The following is a 20,003-nucleotide window of genomic DNA, read 5'->3' as shown; positions in this document are numbered from 1 at the left end:
ATCGACCCATACTTTCTCGGGTCTGGGTCAGGGTCCATGGTCAACCGGGCGGGGCCGGGCAGTCTCTGGGTCAGGTCCGGGCCAAACCCGACCCGTCGCCGTGCCTAAGAGATAGAGATAAAGAAGAAGAAAAATATATCTGATAAAGAGAAACATAATATTTAGTTTATAAGATTTAGGTTATAAGAGCAAGATATGGATTAAATTTATATTAGGGATGTGAGTCATATATGAAAGAATTTATGGTCTCGAATTCGTTTAATACAGAGGTGTTATCTTAAGTGTTATGACACTTGAACAAACATGCAGCGGAAATATAAAGATAAAATAACAATACTCAGAATAAAAAATGTTCACAAGTAAAGACTTGTGAACTTGCCCTTTACAGGACGGAAAAATATATTAAAATCAGTATTCCAAGAATACAAACAGAAGAGGTGCGAAAACTTCTTCCTTATGAATGAATCTTTTTCAAGATCATTCTTACAATCAAATCTAGATACTAAAAGAAAAATATTAAAAATTCTTGATTTCAAAGATGTACTCGTGAGGAGTACGTAAAGAACTTATGAATGAATCACTATCTTGATCATTCTTACAACCAAGTCTAGAAACATGTATACTGTACAATCTAGACTACAAAGAATGTACTTATGAGAAGTACGTAAAGAATGTACTCATAAGGAGTACGTAAAGATTATACTCATGAAGAGTACAAACGACCGATTCTAAAACCACTCTAAAACACTCATGTATTCTTTTCAGCTCTCGGTTTTTTATTTCGTAGAATCGATTATCTTCCTTGAGTATTGAATTCGGTATTTATAAGCATTCCATGCATCCACTACTCAGCCCATGATCTGCAAGAAAACCAACCACAAGAGCACTCAAGAACATGGGTTAGTGGGTTAGTTAGGAAGTTAGAATAAAATCCACAATTAAATCCACTAAGCACTATACTTAACCCACTAAGCACTACTTATTCCATAACTAAAATTTAGTTTAAAAAATAAGAAAGTTAAAAACACAATGTGGAAATAATCCACGTGTTTCAAACTCCCCCTTTTTAACTTTCTGATCAAAACTAAATTTTAGCTTAACTCCCCCTGACTCATTGCTTGAACTCCCCCTGAATATGATAACCAATATAGCAAATAACAATAATAGTGCAATCCTAGCATAAAAGATTAGAGGGAAAATAACAAACTGAACAAAAACAAATATTGTTCATAAAAATAACTTTAGAGCAGAATATCCAAAGTGTCCTCAGTATCAGCTGCTGCTGCTTTCCTCTGCTCCTTCAGCTTCACCCTCATTCTTTTATTCTTCTTCATTAACTCCATGTTCTCTGCCTCTGGCATCCAAATGATGAGATGTCCCTGCTTGAACTAGCTTTTTCTCCCCCTTTTTGATCAGAAAGAGTTTTTCGGAGCATTTCCACCATGGACTGGTGATAGGTAATCTGAGCTAGAGAGTGAGTAAGCTGTTGTAACAAGAGGAGCATCAACAGAGGGAATGTCAACATGCTCGGCAGAGGACATCCCTGAAAAATCAGGCATTTCTTCTTCCTGGTAGGGAGCAGCATCCTCAGCAGCACTCTGTGAAACATTGGCTGAGTCAATGGGTGCAGCAGCATCTTCAGGAACATGTGCAGCAACATCTTCGGAAACCGGATGTTGAGAAGAGTTATGCTGAAGTGTCTCCCCCTGAGTTGATACTCGTGAAGTCGAGTCTTTGGAGGATGACTCAGTGGATCTTGAGGAGAGAACTTGGGCTTCTGATTCTGCAAAGGTAGGATCTCCTTCTTCATCATCCGTTTCTTCATCAACCAAGTGAAGGCCTCTTGGTGGATTTGGCCTAACTGGAGTACGACCGCCTCTGCCGCCTCTTCTTCCACCTCTGCCGCCTCTGCTGGGAGAATTTCCTCCCCTTCGACGTTGTGACCCAGTTGCATTCAAATCTGGGAATGGATTCATGCGATTGGACCGGCGAGTAGGAAACCTACCTGCAGTGGAAGAGGGACCCACGTACTCGAAGTTGTCGGGGACAATCGGATTCAGCTCGTCTCCGGGCTCAATAAAGCTGATCGGCATAGCTTCAAGGTTGACAGGATGAACGATGATGGCTGGATTAGGATCTGCTGGTTCAGGTGCTGCAGCATCCTTGTGGACATCACCAACAGCTGGAAGAGGATTTCTAGGAGGGGATGCCATGATACAGTAGATAAAAAAATGCTTCTTGTGCTTTTGATTTTTGAGTGTGAATTTTCGAAAAAGAAGCACGAAATTTATAAGCCCTAATTTGCAGAAAGAAAAAAATTGCAGTGGAGAAGGTGAATAAGTGTTGTGCGTTTTTCTTGGAGAAAGTGTGATTAAGGAGAATAAAAGTTTCTTTGGCAGTTTAAAGCAAACCGTGACAAATGGCACAATAAGGAGTGGACTTAGTGGAAAATGAAAGACTAACCCATGTACCCCATGACCCATATAAATAGGGATAATTCAATAAAAATAGAAATAAAAACCGTAGCACTCATGAAATATTCACAAAAAATAAAAAACATATTTATTAATGATTAATAGTGAGAATAAGAATTGGCTAACAGGCATAGATTTTATAAATATATCTTTTTTTTTTTTTTTTTTTTTTTAAACTCTTATTTTCAAGTCAAACAATTCACATGGAACATGATCAAGTGTTCAGTTTGAAGGTTCCTCAGTTACTAAGATATGACTATCAAAATAGAGGAGTTTGACTTATGTGAGTGTTATTATTCCCCAAATGTTTACATGAAGCATGATCACGTTTCAAGGTGAAAGACTTCCAGTTACTTATTTAGAAGAATAATTCATCACAGTGAAGTCATTATTTAAAGAAGCTAAGCTTCAGTAAATTATGTTGCAGCTTAAGATATTTGATGAGGTGCTGCAACATATTTCAGGACATGTTTATTGAGTACACATCCCGAGAGATTTTCTGAGTTTAGAAAACCTCTCATAATCTAATGCCTTTGTAAAGATGTCAGCCAGCTGATCTTCTGTAGGAATGTACTTTAAGCACACTATATTTTTCTCAACTATATCACGAATAAAATGATGTTTAATATCTATGTGTTTAGTTCGTGAGTGTTGAACAGTATTTTTTGAAATATCAATAGCACTTGAATTATCACAATATATGGTCAGGGTATCACTGGTCAACCCATAATCTCCCAACATTTGTTTCATCCAAATTAGTTGACCACAACATCCTCCAACAGCTACATATTCTGATTCAGCTGTTGAAAGTGATACACAATTTTGTTTTCTACTAAACCAAGAAACCAAATTATTCCCCAAAAAGAAACATGCACCTGATGTGCTTTTTCTGTCACTAATATCCCCAGCCCAATCAGAATCACTAAAACCTATCAATTTTGTATTAGTGTCTTTGAAAAACTGAATCCCTAAGTCTACTGTACCTGCAACATAACTAATAATCCTCTTCACAACTTTAAGATGAGTGACTTTGGGATTAGCTTGATACCTGGCACACACACAAACACTAAACATAATGTCAGGCCTGCTTGCTGTTAGATACAGAAGGCTTCCAATCATGATTCTGTAAAGAGTGCTGTCAACATCTTCAGCAACATCATCCTTGGACAGCTTTTGACTTGATCCCATTGGAGTTTTCATGTGCTTGGCTGACTCCAACTCAAACCTTTTGACCAGATTGAGAGCATACTTCTTTTGATTTACAAAAATTCCTTCACCTGACTGTTTGATTTGGAGTCCTAAGAAGTAATTCAACTCCCCTACCATGCTCATTTCAAAAGTGTGAGACATAGAATCTACAAAAGACTGTAAAAGGTTAGCACAAGTAGAGCCAAAAACAATATCATCAACATATATCTGAACAATAATGATATGATTATTTGTTCTTTTAATAAATAGAGTTATGTCTGCCTCCCTTCTGTTGAACTGTATTTCAAGTAATAAGAAGTCAGTGAGTCTTTGATACCAAGCTTTAGGAGCTTGTTTAAGACCATACAAAGCCTTCTTAAGCTTGAAAACATGATTAGGCTTGGCAGAATCTTCAAAACCCTTAGGCTGCTCTACATATGCTTCTTCATTTAAAACACTATTTAGACATGCACTTTTGATATCCATCTAATACAATTTGATTTTAAGAAAACAGGCTATAGCAAGAAGTAACCTAATAGATTCAATTCTAGCTACTGGAGCAAAGGTTTCATCAAAATCTATACCTTCAATCTGAGTATAACCTTGTGCTACTAACCTAGCCTTATTTCTAACAACTGTACCTTTTTCATCAGTTTTATTTTTGAAGATCCACTTAGTTCCTATCACATTTACATGACTTGGTCTGGGAACTAAGTACCAAACATCATTCCCGATGAACTGATTCAGCTCTTCATGCATTGCATTAATCCAAAACTCATCCTTCAGTGCTTCTGCAATATTCCTTGGTTCTACTGATGATACAAGGCAAGTAGTTCCAGTTAGTGTACATTCAGAAGATAAATTTGCAAATCTTACCATATCTCTGTAATTCACTCTCTCTTTTCTTCTGGTCCTTATCCCATCAAAGATATCTCCCACAACTTGAGTCGATGGGTGATTTTTCTGGATTCTACTTGATGGTTCCTTTCTGCAGACATCATGAGTTGGCTGCAATTCAGCTTATGTGCTCCCTGTAGGATGTATTGAGTCAGATGTTGTAACACTTGGCTCAACATCCTCTTCTCTTGAAACTGGACTGTTTATATCTGGAGCATCTGTGGCAGTAGTGTCTCATTTGGTTGTTTCTCCTTCAGCAATCAGGTCATCAACTTCATCTTCAGCTGTTTTACTGCGGAGATCAGCAAAATCATCAAATACCACATTTATAGATTCAATAATGGTTCGAGTTCTTAAGTTATATACTCTATAAGCATGACTGTTATTAGAGTATCCCATAAATAAACTCAAATCACTTTTGGAATCAAATTTAGCTAGATGATCTCTATCGTTTAGGACATAGCAAACACATCCAAACACATGCATGTATTCTAGACCAGATTTTTCTCTTAAAAAATACACCAAAGTATATCTTGAAAAATCATCAACACACACAAATACATATTTTTTACCACCTAGGCTTTCTACCTCTATAGGACCCATAAGATCCATATGTACAAGTTCAAAACAAATGGTGGTACCAACGGGTTGTAACACTTTGTGTGGTACTCTAGTTTGCTTTCCCTTCTGGCACATTCCACATATAGGAATATCCTTGATCTTGAGATCTGGTACTCCTCTTATGGCATTGTACTTGTTGAGCAGCTTCAGATTTTTGAAGTTTGTGTGTCCGAGTTTCTGGTGCCACAACTCTACTTCACTTACTCTTGAGCTCTTGCATGAGATGGTATCACATGTTTGATAACAATTATCCATTGATCTGGAACCATCATCACACAATTGACTAATACTGATGAGATTTGATCCCAATCCTTCAACATGTAAGACATTTGAAAGTTTTGGAAGTCCCTCAATACTGAGTGTTCCACGTCCAACCACTTTACCTTTAGCTCCTCCTCCATGGGTTACACGTCCTCCATTGAGTGTATGGTAGTTTGATAGGAATGCTTTTGTTCCAGTCATGTGCCTAGAGCATCCACTATCAAAGTACCATGAACCTGAAATGTTAGCATTTAAAGAAGTGTATACTGCTTTGTACATAAGTTTACCTTTGGGAGTCCATATTCCACACTCCTTTTTGGTAAATTCTACCTTTTTCTTGGAGGTGTTCCCTGGAGTGCTGTGACTCATCCTGTACAACATTTTGTCACTACTTAGTTTCTCACACAATGGACGGGTATGTCCTGGTGAGAAACAGTCATGACAAATGTATCCCCTTATTCTGGACTCTGAAGTGGTGACTGTGGAATTTCTGCATTCTTTTCCATTTGAACCCTTCTCTTTTACAAAGACAATCTCCTTCTTCTTTACTGGCTTGTGTTTCTTCACTTGGTTTTTGAACTCTAGACCTTCATTTTTGTTGTACTTCTCCAGTGACACAATCTCTTTGAGTTTAGTTGTGCCGGTATTCATCCTCTTGATTGCTAGAGTTGCTTCTTTGAGTTCATCTTTCACTTTTGCCAGTTCAAGATCCTTTTTGGTGATACCAACCTCCAAATGTGTGATTGTTTCTTTAAGGGAAGAATTTTCCCTGTTGGCTGCATCTAGAGCTTGAGTCTTCTTCTCCAAGTTTCTGATCAGCTTCTTACACATTTCTTCATCATCACTGACTGCTTCAATACTGGATTCTGCTGCATTCACAGAAATAGAGTTTAAACATGTATAATGATCAGTATTTAACTCACAAACTGAAAGTGTTTCAGAAAGTGTTGCAGCATCCATAGAGACTCCTTGAGATTCTGTTTCAGAGAAGCTTCCAGTGAGATATCTGACAGAAAGAACTTGTTTAGAGGATTGTTGTTCCTCTGTCTGTTCAGGTTGTTCTTCCTCCTCATCACTGACAGCACAAATCAAACTCATTCTTCTTCTTCTCAAGGTATTTGCACATTCATTTGCATAATGTCCAAATCCTAAACAAGCCCTGCATTTAATGTGATCTAAGTTAGGTGGTTCAGAATTTGAACGAACAAATGAAGAATTTTTAGAAGTGTTCTGAGAAGGTGTTTGAGAAAATGTTCTCTGTGAAGTAGATCTGTTCCGGGGCTGAGTTTGTCGATTTTGCGAAGAGCCATCTGGAAATAATTGTTTGGGCTTGATTCCACCTCGCCTGTATGCCCTATTGAATTTCTGAATTTGGAATTCAACATTGTTGAGACATTCATCTGCATCATCATCAAATTCCGTAGCAACTTCTTCATTTTCTAGTTCTGCCTGGAGTGCATTTGATAGATCGTCTGCTGTCCACCGTAATTCTGGTATTGGAAATACATCCACATTCGCATATGTGATAGTTGGTGGCTTCCATCCAGTAAGAATAGATCTCCAGGCTTTCTCATCAGTGGCTTTGATGTACGCCCTCATCTTGACTTTCCAGTAGGTGTAGTTTGTGCCATCAAGTACAGGAGGTCGCATAGAAGCAGTCATCTGAGTATCCATCACGAATTCGTTTCTGTAAAAAGAATAGGAACAAACACTTAGTATACGTCAAGTGTTGGCTCTGATACCAATTGAAAGAATTTATGGTCCCGAATTCGTTTAATACAGAGGTGTTATCTTAAGTGTTATGACACTTGAACAAACATGCAGCGGAAATATAAAGATAAAATAACAATACTCAGAATTAAAAATGTTCACAAGTAAAGACTTGTGAACTTGCCCTTTACAGGACGGAAAAATATATTAAAATCAGTATTCCAAGAATACAAACAGAAGAGGTGCGAAAACTTCTTCCTTATGAATGAATCTTTTTCAAGATCATTCTTACAATCAAATCTAGATACTAAAAGAAAAATATTAAAAATTCTAGATTTCAAAGATGTACTCGTGAGGAGTACGTAAGGAACTTATGAATGAATCACTATCTTGATCATTCTTACAACCAAGTCTAGAAACATGTATACTGTACAATCTAGACTACAAAGAATGTACTTATGAGAAGTACGTAAAGAATGTACTCATAAGGAGTACGTAAAGATTATACTCATGAAGAGTACAAACGACCGATTCTAAAACCACTCTAAAACACTCATGTATTCTTTTCAGCTCTCGGATTTTTATTTCGTAGAATCGATTATCTTCCTTGAGTATTGAATTCGGTATTTATAAGCATTCCATGCATCCACTACTCAGCCCATGATCTGCAAGAAAACCAACCACAAGAGCACTCAAGAACATGGGATAGTGGGTTAGTTAGGAATTTAGAATAAAATCCACAATTAAATCCACTAAGCACTATACTTAACCCACTAAGCACTACTTATTCCATAACTAAAATTTAGTTTAAAAAATAAGAAAGTTAAAAACACAATGTGGAAATAATCCACGTGTTTCAATATATTATTTCAAACTAAAAATTTAATTAAAAAATGGATTTAAACTTGTCATTTAGTTCAAACTGTATTTGTTTGAGGGATTCATAGCATATTACCCCTAATAATAATAATAATAATAATAATAATAATAATAATAATAATAATAATAATAATAATAATAATAATAATAATAATAATAATAATAATAATAATAATAATAATAATAATAATAATAATAATAATAATAATAATAATAATCACCACTATCATCATATTAAATCATATATTTAATCATATATATTCAACTTTTGCACTTACTTTCGTAGAAAAAAATAATTCACAAGCAAACATATTCTCATTTTCACACCTATATAATACTAAAAATTTTACTTCATCCGAATATATTGTATTTTCTACACAAAAATCAATACATCTACTTTTTCCATAAGAAATTTTAAAAACTAGAAAATCCCATTATAAACATAACCAAACATCCTAAAATTTTTTTGCTTAAGTGACGATGCATAGAAGGATATCGTCCACGAATTGTTTATGCACAATTACATGGTCCACTTGGCAAGGACTAATAACCAACTTTTATTGTACAATGACACGTGTCGCCAACACTTGTCTAAACATCATGCCCTGTGACAATTTTCAGTAACTATTTTCTTTTCATTGTAAAGTTAGGTGATTTTGTTTCTATAGCAGTAGTCTTCTTGTTATTTTTCGAAATCTATATACTAAATATTTTTTTTTTTAACTTTAATTTTACCCTCACAAATTTAACTTTAATATACTAAATTCATTTTCTTGAAAACGAATTTGTGTTTGTTAAGATTTCCAAACAAAAAAAAAAATTTAAAACAACTTCTAAATTTTTTATATACTTCAGATATGATGGCACCGCTACAGTAAAACAATAAATATAGTATTCACTAAAAAATAACCGAACATCACTTCATTTTCCAACATCTTAAAACATGATTTGACCGCTGCAGTCTATTTCGTCGCATTTCAACTTATAAATAAACACTATTTTCATTTTTCGACTATTCTCTCAAAACATATTCGTCCAAAATAACATGAAAAATAACTCCCAACAACGTATCCAAAACATTTGCCTTTGCATCTTTCTAGTTCCAAGAATAATCTTCATTAGAAAAAAATGAAAAATGAAATTCTCAAGAATTAATATTTAAAATATGCCCACATGTGAAGTGATGACGTCGTGATCGATAAAGCGTTCGCCGTCCTTGTATGGACTATGGAGTATCGATTGAATCCGGTTGGTCACAATATATCGCACGTAGCCACCCTAGTCACCATAAATATGTTGTACTTGTATGTATATATTATGCATACAAGTCAAATTAGTATACCAACTTTATGTTAATTTTGAAATATATACTTTTCAAACTTGTCATTTAATTGCAAATGTTGAATACATTTTACATCCCTAGAATATATTCTGCATAATATTTATCTTCAAAGTATTATTTGTAACAGTTATCCCATCGAACACCATTTAATTTGTATTTTAAATTTTTAATACCTCAAAATTTTATGTTTTATTGAAAGGAATAATTAAATGAAAAGAATAATTAAATTATATTATTAAAAATGCAGTATTTTTAAATTTTAAAATGTTATCTTAATTGCTTTGCGTACATATTTGATAAATAACATCTACCTGTTGTTGGACCAATTGATTGAACATATTCATAACGGTAAGTGTTATTAATAATACTTTAGGGGAGTAAGTGTTGCACATTCTATACTTCAGATGTGCAAAGCGAAAATTATATTAATATTATTATTATTATTATTATTAATATTATTATTATTATTATTATTATTATTATTATTATTATTATTATTATTATTATTATTATTATTATTATTATTATTATTATTATTATTATTATTATTATTATTATTATTATTATTATTATTATTATTATTATTATTATTATTATTATTATTATTATTATTATTATTATTATTATATTTTAAATTTTAAAGGGTAAATTACAACCACCCATGAGGTAAGATCAAATTATGAAAAACTCCCTCTTGTTTGGATAATTACATCTACCCCTCAACTATGAATCTTCTAACACCTCCACCCTTATGGTGTCAAATTTAACATAATCACCTAGATTTCGTGGAATGTGTGCTCTAGTTTGTACTCGTTTTGTGTAAAAATACATTTTCAAATGAACCACAATTTGATATATACAAGCCAAAAAATACATCTTATGATCATCTTGCTTCAAAATGTGGAGCTCGAATGGGATAAAATGGGTACAAAAGTGATAATAGTCCACATAATCAAGAAGATTAATCCACTAAATTTGAAATCGCAAGGGTGAACGTGTAAGAAAATTTATAGTTGAGGGATTGTTGTAATTACCCAAATAGAAGGGGGGTTTTCGAAATTTTACCATACCTAAGGTGGATGGTTGTAATTTATCCAATTTTAAAATACAAAATAATTGATGTTGAAGGAGTAAATGTTACTAATGATATTTTAAAGGGGTAATTGTATATATGCCATACTTCAGGGCTTAAAGTGTATTTAACCCAATTTCAAATACACATTTTTTAAACTTTTTCTCAATTAGTTTTATTAATGTAGGAAAATATGTGCACCGCTAACCTTACCAACCCGGCCACCCACTCACTCACCAGTCAAGCACGAGTTTTGCTACGTTGCAATTTGCATCAACAATAAAACAAACAAGTTTCATTTTGCCCCCCCCCCCCCCCCCCCCCCCCCCCCCCCCCCCCCCCCCACCCTATTCTATATATACACTACACCACACAATTAACTCTTCTCACTCAACTCTCTCTCTAAGTAGTAAAGTTGAGAATTCCAATCATTAATAGCAAAATAAACAAATTAATTATATTTATTATAAGTTCATTATTAATTTAATTATTCACATATAATAAAAATGAGTGCCACCTCAGCCACATCCATCATAGCCACTTTTATAATAGGTGTAGTACTTTTGTACACCTTCCTCCACCGCCGGCGGCAGGGGCAGCGCGGTGCGAATTGGCTGCCCCTGCCGCCCGGGCCCAGGCCGTGGCCTGTCCTCGGGAACCTGCCTCACCTGGGGCCGAAGCCCCACCAGTCGATGGCGGCGTTGTCCCGGGTGTACGGCCCTCTCATGCACCTTAAGATGGGGATGGTCCACGTGGTGGTGGCTGCTTCCGCCGGAGTGGCGGAGCAGTTTCTGAAGGTGCACGATGCGAATTTCTCGAGCCGGCCGCCCAACTCGGGGGCCAAGCACGTGGCGTATAACTACCAGGACTTGGTTTTCGCGCCGTACGGGCCGAGGTGGCGCTTGCTTAGGAAAATCTGCGCCCTCCACCTCTTCTCCTCCAAGGCCTTGGATGATTTCCGCCATGTCAGACAGGTTAATTATATATATATATATATATATTTATATATTATTTGAAAATAAATATATGCATACATGTATTCGTGTGTATTATTTATTTTATGGTCAAATTACAAAAAACCCCATCTTGTTTGGATAATTACAACCACCCCTCAACTCATCAAATTTAGTGGAATCTTCGAGATTATATAGAATACTATGGCTTTTGTACCCGTTTTATCTAATTCGATCTCTACATTTTGAAGCAAGATGATCATAATATGTGTTTTTTGGTTTGTATATATCTGATTGTGGTGCATCAGAAACTATATTTTTACACAAAACGAGTACAAACTAGAGCACATTTCACATAATCGTTGATTTTGACACCAAAAGGGTGGAGGTGAAAGGAAAAAATCATAGTTGGGTGGGGTAGATGTAATTATCCAAACAACAGGGGTTTTTTCGTAAATTGACCATACCTCAAGGGGGTGTTTGTAATTTACCCTATTTGTAATAAAGTATCTGTCACCGCGTGAGAAACTTGACGATAGTGATATCATTCGACTTTAATATTTTTGTAGGTAAAGATATTTCATACACAAGCCACGACTATAAAATTATATTATATATATATAAATTGTGTGAGTATTAATTATGGGGTCCTCTATTTCTGTTTAATAGTGTTTTATTTTTAAATAATTTACTTTGGCTCTAAAATGATAATTAGATTGAGTGATATATGCGAAATATGATTGCTGTTATTTTTAATGTAACGGATGCTTAGCTTCATCATTGGTGGTGTTTGTAAAAAAAAAAATTAGAAACAACTTTTGGTTAAAATGAATTTTGTAAAATAGTCACAAGTTTCTGTATTTGTGGATTTCGACCGTAGATCTGATTAAGTGACTTCCAAGTGTATTTAATTATCTCTAGATTTACGGTTGAAATTCACACAGTGTATTAACCAGGTGTAGCATTTAAATACTCGTCTGGAATGGGAAAAAAAACAAAATAGATGAAATGAAAATGTTTATTGTTTTGGAGTCACAAAGGGCCACGTCATATAAGCTTTCTAGATGGAACGAGAAGTGATTCCTTTTGGAAGACGTTAAAAATGAATTAATATAATGTTATTTGTGATTGAAATTAAATAATATATGATTTAAGAAAATTTGATACTACTTGATAATATTAGATTTCAAAATTTTAGCTGCTAATGTGATATTAACTTTCTGAATTCAAAACTTCCGTATCCAATTTTTTTTATTGGAAAACAATTCACTAAAATTCATTAATTCAAAAGAATACGTATACATCTGCTTTGACCTGTATTTCAAAACTATACATAAATTTTATTTTTATTTTTAAAGGAAGAGGTGGCAATCCTCACCCGCGCCCTAGCGGGTGGCGGAGGAACTCCGGCGAGCCTAGGTCAAATGGTGAACGTGTGCGCCACAAACGCAATCTCTCGCGTGATGTTCGGGCGGAGGGTGGTGGGCCACGGTTCCAGTGGCGGGGGCGACGAGAAGGCGGAGGAGTTCAAAGGGATGGTGGTGGAGCTGATGGTGTTGGCCGGAGTTTTCAACTTGGGCGATTTCATTCCGCCGCTCGAGGGGTTGGATTTACAAGGAGTGGCCTCAAAGATGAAGAAGCTTCACAAGCGGTTTGATGCATTCTTGAGTGCAATTCTTGATGAGCACAAGATCAACGGCTCTAGTGAAATGCAAGGTAACGTGGATCTATTGAGTACGTTGATTTCTTTCAAAGATGGGAATGATAGTGATGGAGGGAAACTCACCGACACTGAGATTAAAGCATTGCTTTTGGTACGTATTTTTTAAACTCTCTCTCCTAAAACTAACTTTCTCTCTCCTAAAACTCAATGTGGTAACTAACTAATTTTGACTTGTACGAAAAAAAGAATGTTTTATTTTAATTCTTTAATTATTTAACAACATACTAAAATTGGCATCCAAACATAAGCTTTGATTGCATCAAAATAACATGGTTCAAAACCAAAATGTGAATTAATTATAATAACTTTATTGAACTCATTTAAATGCATTCATCTTGAAAAGAAGTTTTTAAATATCGAGACAGACTGTGGTTAGAAGGGTTGGTATACAACAATTATTACAAAAGTTATAGGGTCAAATTACACTTATTAAAATAACTTTAAAGTCCCTGTAGTATAGTATTTACTAATCATCCCCTAAAACATTGTTAGAAATCCTAATGGAATAATGCATTGGATAAGTTATTCTGTTAGGGTTCTAACGGACTATTAATTTCAGGAAGCAGTTGAGATATCATAGAGTCAGGGGGTGACATAGTTCCCCCAACATTTCTTAAACCCTTATTATTTTATATAAGATTTATAAATTTTCGTATATGGTAAATTAACATCCCCGCAAAAAATAAATATAATGAATGTAATAACCAACACATGAACCTTAAAATTATTTTTACATACCCGAAGAGAAGAGGATGTGTAATTTACCCTAAAAGTTAAGATTTGAGGAATGAAATTTTGTCGTTGTTCTATTTTTCTTCTTTGAAAATATGAACAAGTTGTTAAATAATTTTGATGGATTTGACACTAAAGGCCCAATATTAATTGTTATGACACTACTAAAGGCCCAAATTTTGTCGTTGTGCAATTAAGGTTGTCTCAATTAACGGAAGTCACTCTCATGTGTCATGTGCGTGGGTTGGTTGAATCTTGAAAAGGAAAGTAAGGCAACATCTAGAAAATGCATTTTACACTTAGCCAAATAATTGCATTCATTAGGAAGATAATTTTGTATTCCACTTGCCAAATAATCACGTTCATTAGGAAGATAATTTTTTTTTAAATTACAAAAGGGTTATATGTTTATATAAAAGTATAAAGGTCATATACTTATATCGAAAATACAAGTGAGTGCTGCGAAGTGCAAACAATGTTTAAACACATGGGGCTAAATGTTGTTTTCTTTTTTTTTTTCTTTTTAGAAAGCTGCTTTTCTTTTTCTTTTTTTCTGGGTCTTTTAATTATTTTGGGTAAATAACACTTAACCCTCAATGATTGAAGTTTTGTGCACATGATCTGCTTATACTTTTAATATAAGCACATAACGATACTGTAGTTCGAACTTTGTGTACATAATTCCCTTGTACTTTTAGGCTCCGTTTGGTTGCCAAAATAAGCCATGATTAACTAAATAGTTGGACTTAATTTGATGTTTGGTATCCTCAATAACTTGCCGGGTCGACCCGCCAAAATTAAAGAATCATGGCTTATCTTGCCTTATCTTGGCTTATCTTGCCTTTTAATGAGTTTTTTTTTGTTGGACCTTTCAAGCTCCAATAAAATAATTGGGTCTCATTAGATTATTTAATCTTATCTTGGCTAATCTTATCTTGTCAACCAAACGGGGCCTTAGTGTAAGCACATAATAATCTCCCTATGATATTCCACTCGGTAAATAATCATGCTCATTAGGTTGAGAAAATTATTGAAAGTCAAAGAGGTTATGTGCTGATATTAAAATACAAGGGGATCATATGCTATATTAAAAATATAAGTGGGTCATATGCACAAAATTCATTTTTGGAGGAGGTAAATGCTATTTACCGATTTATTTTTGTAGGGCAATAATAACGCCACACATAGAGGCGTAAATAGTACAAAACTAGATAATTAATGCCATCATTTTCATTCTATGCCCTACGTTTGTCACGTCAAACAAACATAACAACTTTGTCCATTTGTCATTATTTTTGGCCGTGGTAGTTAGGTTGATAGTTTTGAAAATTCGGGGTTTCGGGTTTCGGGTTACCAACATAAGACCGCTCAACAAAAAACTCTCAAGGAAAGCCTATGCTGATATTCTTTCTGTTTTTTTTTTCTTGCGTAAAACCTGCGTGTGTTTCATTTTGTTTTGCCTTGAATTCTTTTTTTTTTTTTTCCGTTAATAGTTAACGCCTTAACTATAGAGGGGATTTTATGCAAGTTTACGTACGGAGATTTGGTGTGTGTTTTATACAATACTGGTGGATTTTATCCAAAAATCAGTTTATTCATTTAAAATTTATATTATTTACGTAAATTAATTTGAACATATTTATTAGTTACAGTATGAAAAACAGAAAATTAATAGATGTGGTGAATGTTTTTTGAAATTTTTCAACTTTTTATATGATTTAATTTATTAATGTATTTAAAAAAAACTGGTTTCTTAAATATATATATATTTATATTATTAGAATCATTATATATTTGTATAGTTTATTCTGAATTAGTTATATGCAAAAAAACATAAACAATTTGAGAATTTTCATCTTGATTAATTTTTAAATTTTCATATTGTAAATTAATAGATGTATTAGACTTAATTTAAGAAAATAATTTGAATTTTCAATGAATAAATAGATTTTGCATAACCCCCGTATCATGCAAAAAAAAAACCCTACATACATTCCCCTTTATAGTTAATGGTGTTCTTTTTACGTAATAAAAAGAACACATAGTTTTGGTACAGGTTTTCCTTAACACGGGGTTATGTTAATATTCAATAATTTGAATGAAATTTATTGTAGAACTTGTTTGCTGCGGGGACCGACACAACATCAAGCACAGTGGAGTGGGCCATAGCGGAACTTATACGACACCCGAAAATCCTGGCTCAAGCCCAAAAAGAGCTGGACTCAGTAGTCGGCAAGGATCGGCTCGTGACCGAGTCGGACCTAACTCAGTTGTCCTTCCTCCAAGCCGTCATTAAAGAAACATTCCGCCTCCATCCCTCGACCCCGCTCTCCCTGCCGAGGATCTCGGACAAGAGTTGTGAGGTCAATGGATACTTCATCCCAAAGGGTTCGACACTCTTGGTCAACGTTTGGGCCATAGCCCGTGACCCGGACGCATGGTCCGACCCACTAGAGTTTAAGCCCGAACGGTTCCTAATGGGTGGAGAAAAGCCCAATGTCGATGTCCGAGGCAATGATTTTGAAGTGATACCGTTTGGTGCGGGCCGGAGAATTTGTGCCGGAATGAGCTTAGGGTTGAGGATGGTCCAATTGTTGACCGCAACTTTGATCCATGCGTTCGATTTTGAATTGGCTAATGGGCAATTACCCGAGACGCTAAACATGGAGGAAGCGTACGGGTTGACGCTACAACGGGACGAGCCCTTATCGGTGCACCCGAAACCTAGGTTGGCGCCTCATCTTTATAATGAGGCCTAAGTATATGGTTTCAGTTCATTTTTACTTTCTATTCAAATTTTTATATATTTGTTTTTGTGGGTTTTATGGCGCTAATAAAAATGACAGCAATTCCAAATAAAACTATATAGGAGGATTTGCAGTTCAATACGCTCTCTATGTATTTATGCATAAGTTTTTACTTTGTATTGCTTCCAATTTTAGCAAATGTGTATACAATGTTTATTTGTTTTTATACTAACCATACATACGATATGGCTTGTGAGATTTTATACCTGATAAAATACACTATACGGTTTATACCGTAAATTTACATAAATAACTACCCATGAAGCACACATGTATATATATGTGTGTGTTATTATGTGTAGATTAATGTTGTAAAACTATTTGATGTATTTCAGCAGATGTAGGTTCTATAAAACCTCATTGAATATATGATTGTCTAGACATCTCATCATTATTTATCACCTATATTTTTATTTACTTAAACAATTTAAATGATATATATATATATATATATATATATATATATATATATATATATATATATATATATATATATATATATATATATTAATTTCTAATTTACTTGAAGATGGTTTGACAAAATAAATATGATTAAACATTTTTCACTTAAAAGTATATTTTTTTCCAATACAAATTGGAACAATTTTTTAGAACTGGCAAGATTCAATTTTTTCTTAACTTTATTATAATATCTGAAAACTAGACTCTCTTATTATTTGTTTGATTTTTTTTTAATGGGGTCCTAAATATTTAAAATTATACGAAACATTTAATGTATGATCTGATTTTAATTTTCAAAAATATACAACTGAGAAGTAATTAAATATCATTTGTGTGTAGTGTAAACTAATGTCCATAATTTTTTGTATATCTATATATCTATATCTATATCTATTTATACTTTTTTTTTTAATTATAAAAAGTGTGAATGTGATAATTCCTAGGTATTCGCAAGCTTAACATTCAACGGTACTTAGTCACTCACTATTACCAAAAACCACAAATCATACAATTGCTTCAAGTATCCAATATTTGCAAGTTAAAGATAGAAAGAATTTATACTTACATACATATATTTGACTCCATGAGTATTATTCTACTCAACTAATATTGAACAATAAGCTATTCGGATCATTGGGACTTTGTGGCTTTCAATTGTTAGGCTCTTTGGTCCGAGGTAGGTAATATGGGTATATGTGGCTAATTTTTCTTGGATTGAGGTGATTACGCCAAAAATTGAAAGATAGGCGTTTGAAACAATGAATTCACCTCTAAGGACTTTAATAAACTCGATTCTCCAAAATTCACACTTCAATACTTTTGCCTTTTAGGCAATGGATCGAGTTTTCAACACAATTCAACAACTAGTCCTTATTTCTCCCTTCTAATCTATTCTTCTTCTTCTTTTTCTAAATTTTTTTTTTTTGTTTTTTTTGTTTTTTTTTTTGTTTTTTTTTTTCGAATCGAAGAATTTAGATATATATATATAAGGATGCACACATATATATATATATATCTTTTCTTTCTTTTTTTTTTTTTTTTTCGAAGAAGAAGAAGAAGAAATATCTTATAAGAATTTTCGATCGACCTCCAAGGGATAATTATTCAACAATCTCCACTTTTCTACCTTCCACAAATTGGCTAAAAGAAAGAACACCTTTTCTCCGAGGCTCAAATCAAGGTTCTAAGGATAATTTGACAAAAAAAGTAGGCTTGAAAGGCTCAAACGGTTCAAAGAAAGCCCAAATCATATCCCAAATCACTTACTACCCAACACTTCGTATCATAAATGTCCTAAGGTGAGATTTAAAACCGAACAAAGCATGATTTAGCACAAATAAATTCCAAATTTAAAATACAAAACATTCAACCAAAGCAATGCATAAGGCGTGATTCCTAGCAATAATCACTTCTACGTTCCGTTGAATCGAAAGCTAAACAAATATCTACTCCTTATCAACATAAAACAAGTAATCTCATCATCAAACATTGACCATCTCCCATCATCATAGTTCATCGATGCATCGAACAATTTTTTTTTTTTTTTTTTTTTTTCAAAGCAAAAAATAAAACGGAAATAACAAAACGCAAATAAAGCATGCAAACTAAAAAAAAATTAAAACACAAATAAAGCGCACATAAAGTAAAACAAGTAGTTAACCACCCCCAAACTTAAAATTCACATTGCCCTCAATGTGATGCGCCCGGAGTTTAAGGATAGAAAACACCTGTTTAAGCGTCGGGACCATCGTCGTGTGAGGTGCCCTACCCGTCACGTCCTCGTTTCCCCATAATTTGAGAATGCTTGTGGAGGAGATTTGGAGTGAATTGGTGTGCAAAATTTCCCCCAAACTTGACTTGGGCAATTCGTCGAACAGCTTGTGGGCGTTCTTGGTGGAATGGATTTTTTGAGAAATTTATACCTTTCTTGACTCCTCCCTGCACAAATCAACAACAACCCACCTTGATTAAGTAGTATGTGTGTGTAATTGGTGAATTTTCGGTGAAATTTGGCAAAGAAAAGGAGAAAATTCGAAAGATGAAGACTAGGGTTCGAAGTGGGGGTGAGAGAGGATTTGAAATTATGGAAATTGTTTTTTTTTTTTTTGATTCGCACGGCCGTGCGAAATTTAGGTGAAAAATCCGCACGGCCGTGCCCTTTCTCAAAATTGGGCAGTAGCCTCTTCAAATTTCGCACGGCCGTGCGAGATTTAGGTGTAAAATCCGCACGGCCGTGCCCTTTTGCGATTTTGGGCAGTAGCATCACCGAAATCTCACACGGCCGTGTGAGATTCCTGCCTTTTTCATGCACGGCCGTGTGAATAATTTCAATTAGGTCCCTGAAAAATAAAAACTTCTTATTAGTGACCCTGAAACTTTTTTTTTTTTTTTTTTTTTTAAGAGAAATAAAATAAAAACAAAACTAAAAATTTAAAATAACATAAAATAAGAAAAACAAAAGCTCGGGTTTCCTCCCGAGAAGGAAGAACTACGATGAAGATTCGTCAAGTCTTCGTCTTCGTTCTCTCGATCGCGTGTAGAAAGATGAAAGATTAAAAGATAAAAGATTGATAAACGGTAAAAGATCCTTTAATTGTGTGCTTTTTGGCCTTTAAATAAGGTGCAAAAATATAATAGGGCGGGTTTCCTTGTGTAATTAAACTTCCTTCACTGCGCCAATACGTTCCTCCGGACGGCCGTGCGAGAATACGCTTTAAAATCCGGACGGCCGTCCGGTCTTCAATTCTTCAGGTGCACGAATACCAACACGCAAGTGCACGTATCGCAAACAAGTAGTAAAGTAGACTCGTGAGAGTCGGATGTCGATCCCACAGGGAATACGCAAATTATTTAATCCTAAGTACCAAATCTTAACAATTACG

At 34.5% G+C, this 20,003-nt stretch overlaps 1 protein-coding gene across 1 annotated transcript; it reads left to right on the top strand.

Annotated features, from left to right (window-relative positions):
• Nucleotides 1-10,830: 10,830 nt before the first annotated feature.
• TT7 (Cytochrome P450 superfamily protein) lies at nt 10,831-16,823 on the top strand. Its single transcript, XM_088823603.1, has 3 exons — nt 10,831-11,418; nt 12,756-13,211; nt 15,967-16,823. The coding sequence occupies exons 1-3, from the start codon at nt 10,951-10,953 to the stop codon at nt 16,609-16,611; spliced, it is 1,569 nt and encodes a 522-aa protein (XP_088679729.1). The 5' UTR covers nt 10,831-10,950; the 3' UTR covers nt 16,612-16,823.
• The last annotated feature ends 3,180 nt before the right edge of the window (nt 16,824-20,003 follow it).

The sequence above is a fragment of the Erythranthe guttata genome, chromosome 9, assembly GCF_056151865.1.
Source record: "Erythranthe guttata isolate IM_541 chromosome 9, IM_541, whole genome shotgun sequence".
NCBI classification, from domain to species: domain Eukaryota; kingdom Viridiplantae; phylum Streptophyta; class Magnoliopsida; order Lamiales; family Phrymaceae; genus Erythranthe; species Erythranthe guttata.
This window is presented reverse-complemented; position numbering and strand designations above follow the sequence as displayed.

Bases quoted from the DNA above. Each gene is read 5' to 3' on its own strand.
- TT7 (XM_088823603.1), top strand. From the start codon at position 10,951: ATGAGTGCCACCTCAGCCACATCCATCATAGCCACTTTTATAATAGGT. The intron at 11,419-12,755 runs GTTAATTATATA...TTATTTTTAAAG, and splicing joins ATTTCCGCCATGTCAGACAG to GAAGAGGTGGCAATCCTCAC. The intron at 13,212-15,966 runs GTACGTATTTTT...AATTTATTGTAG, and splicing joins AGATTAAAGCATTGCTTTTG to AACTTGTTTGCTGCGGGGAC.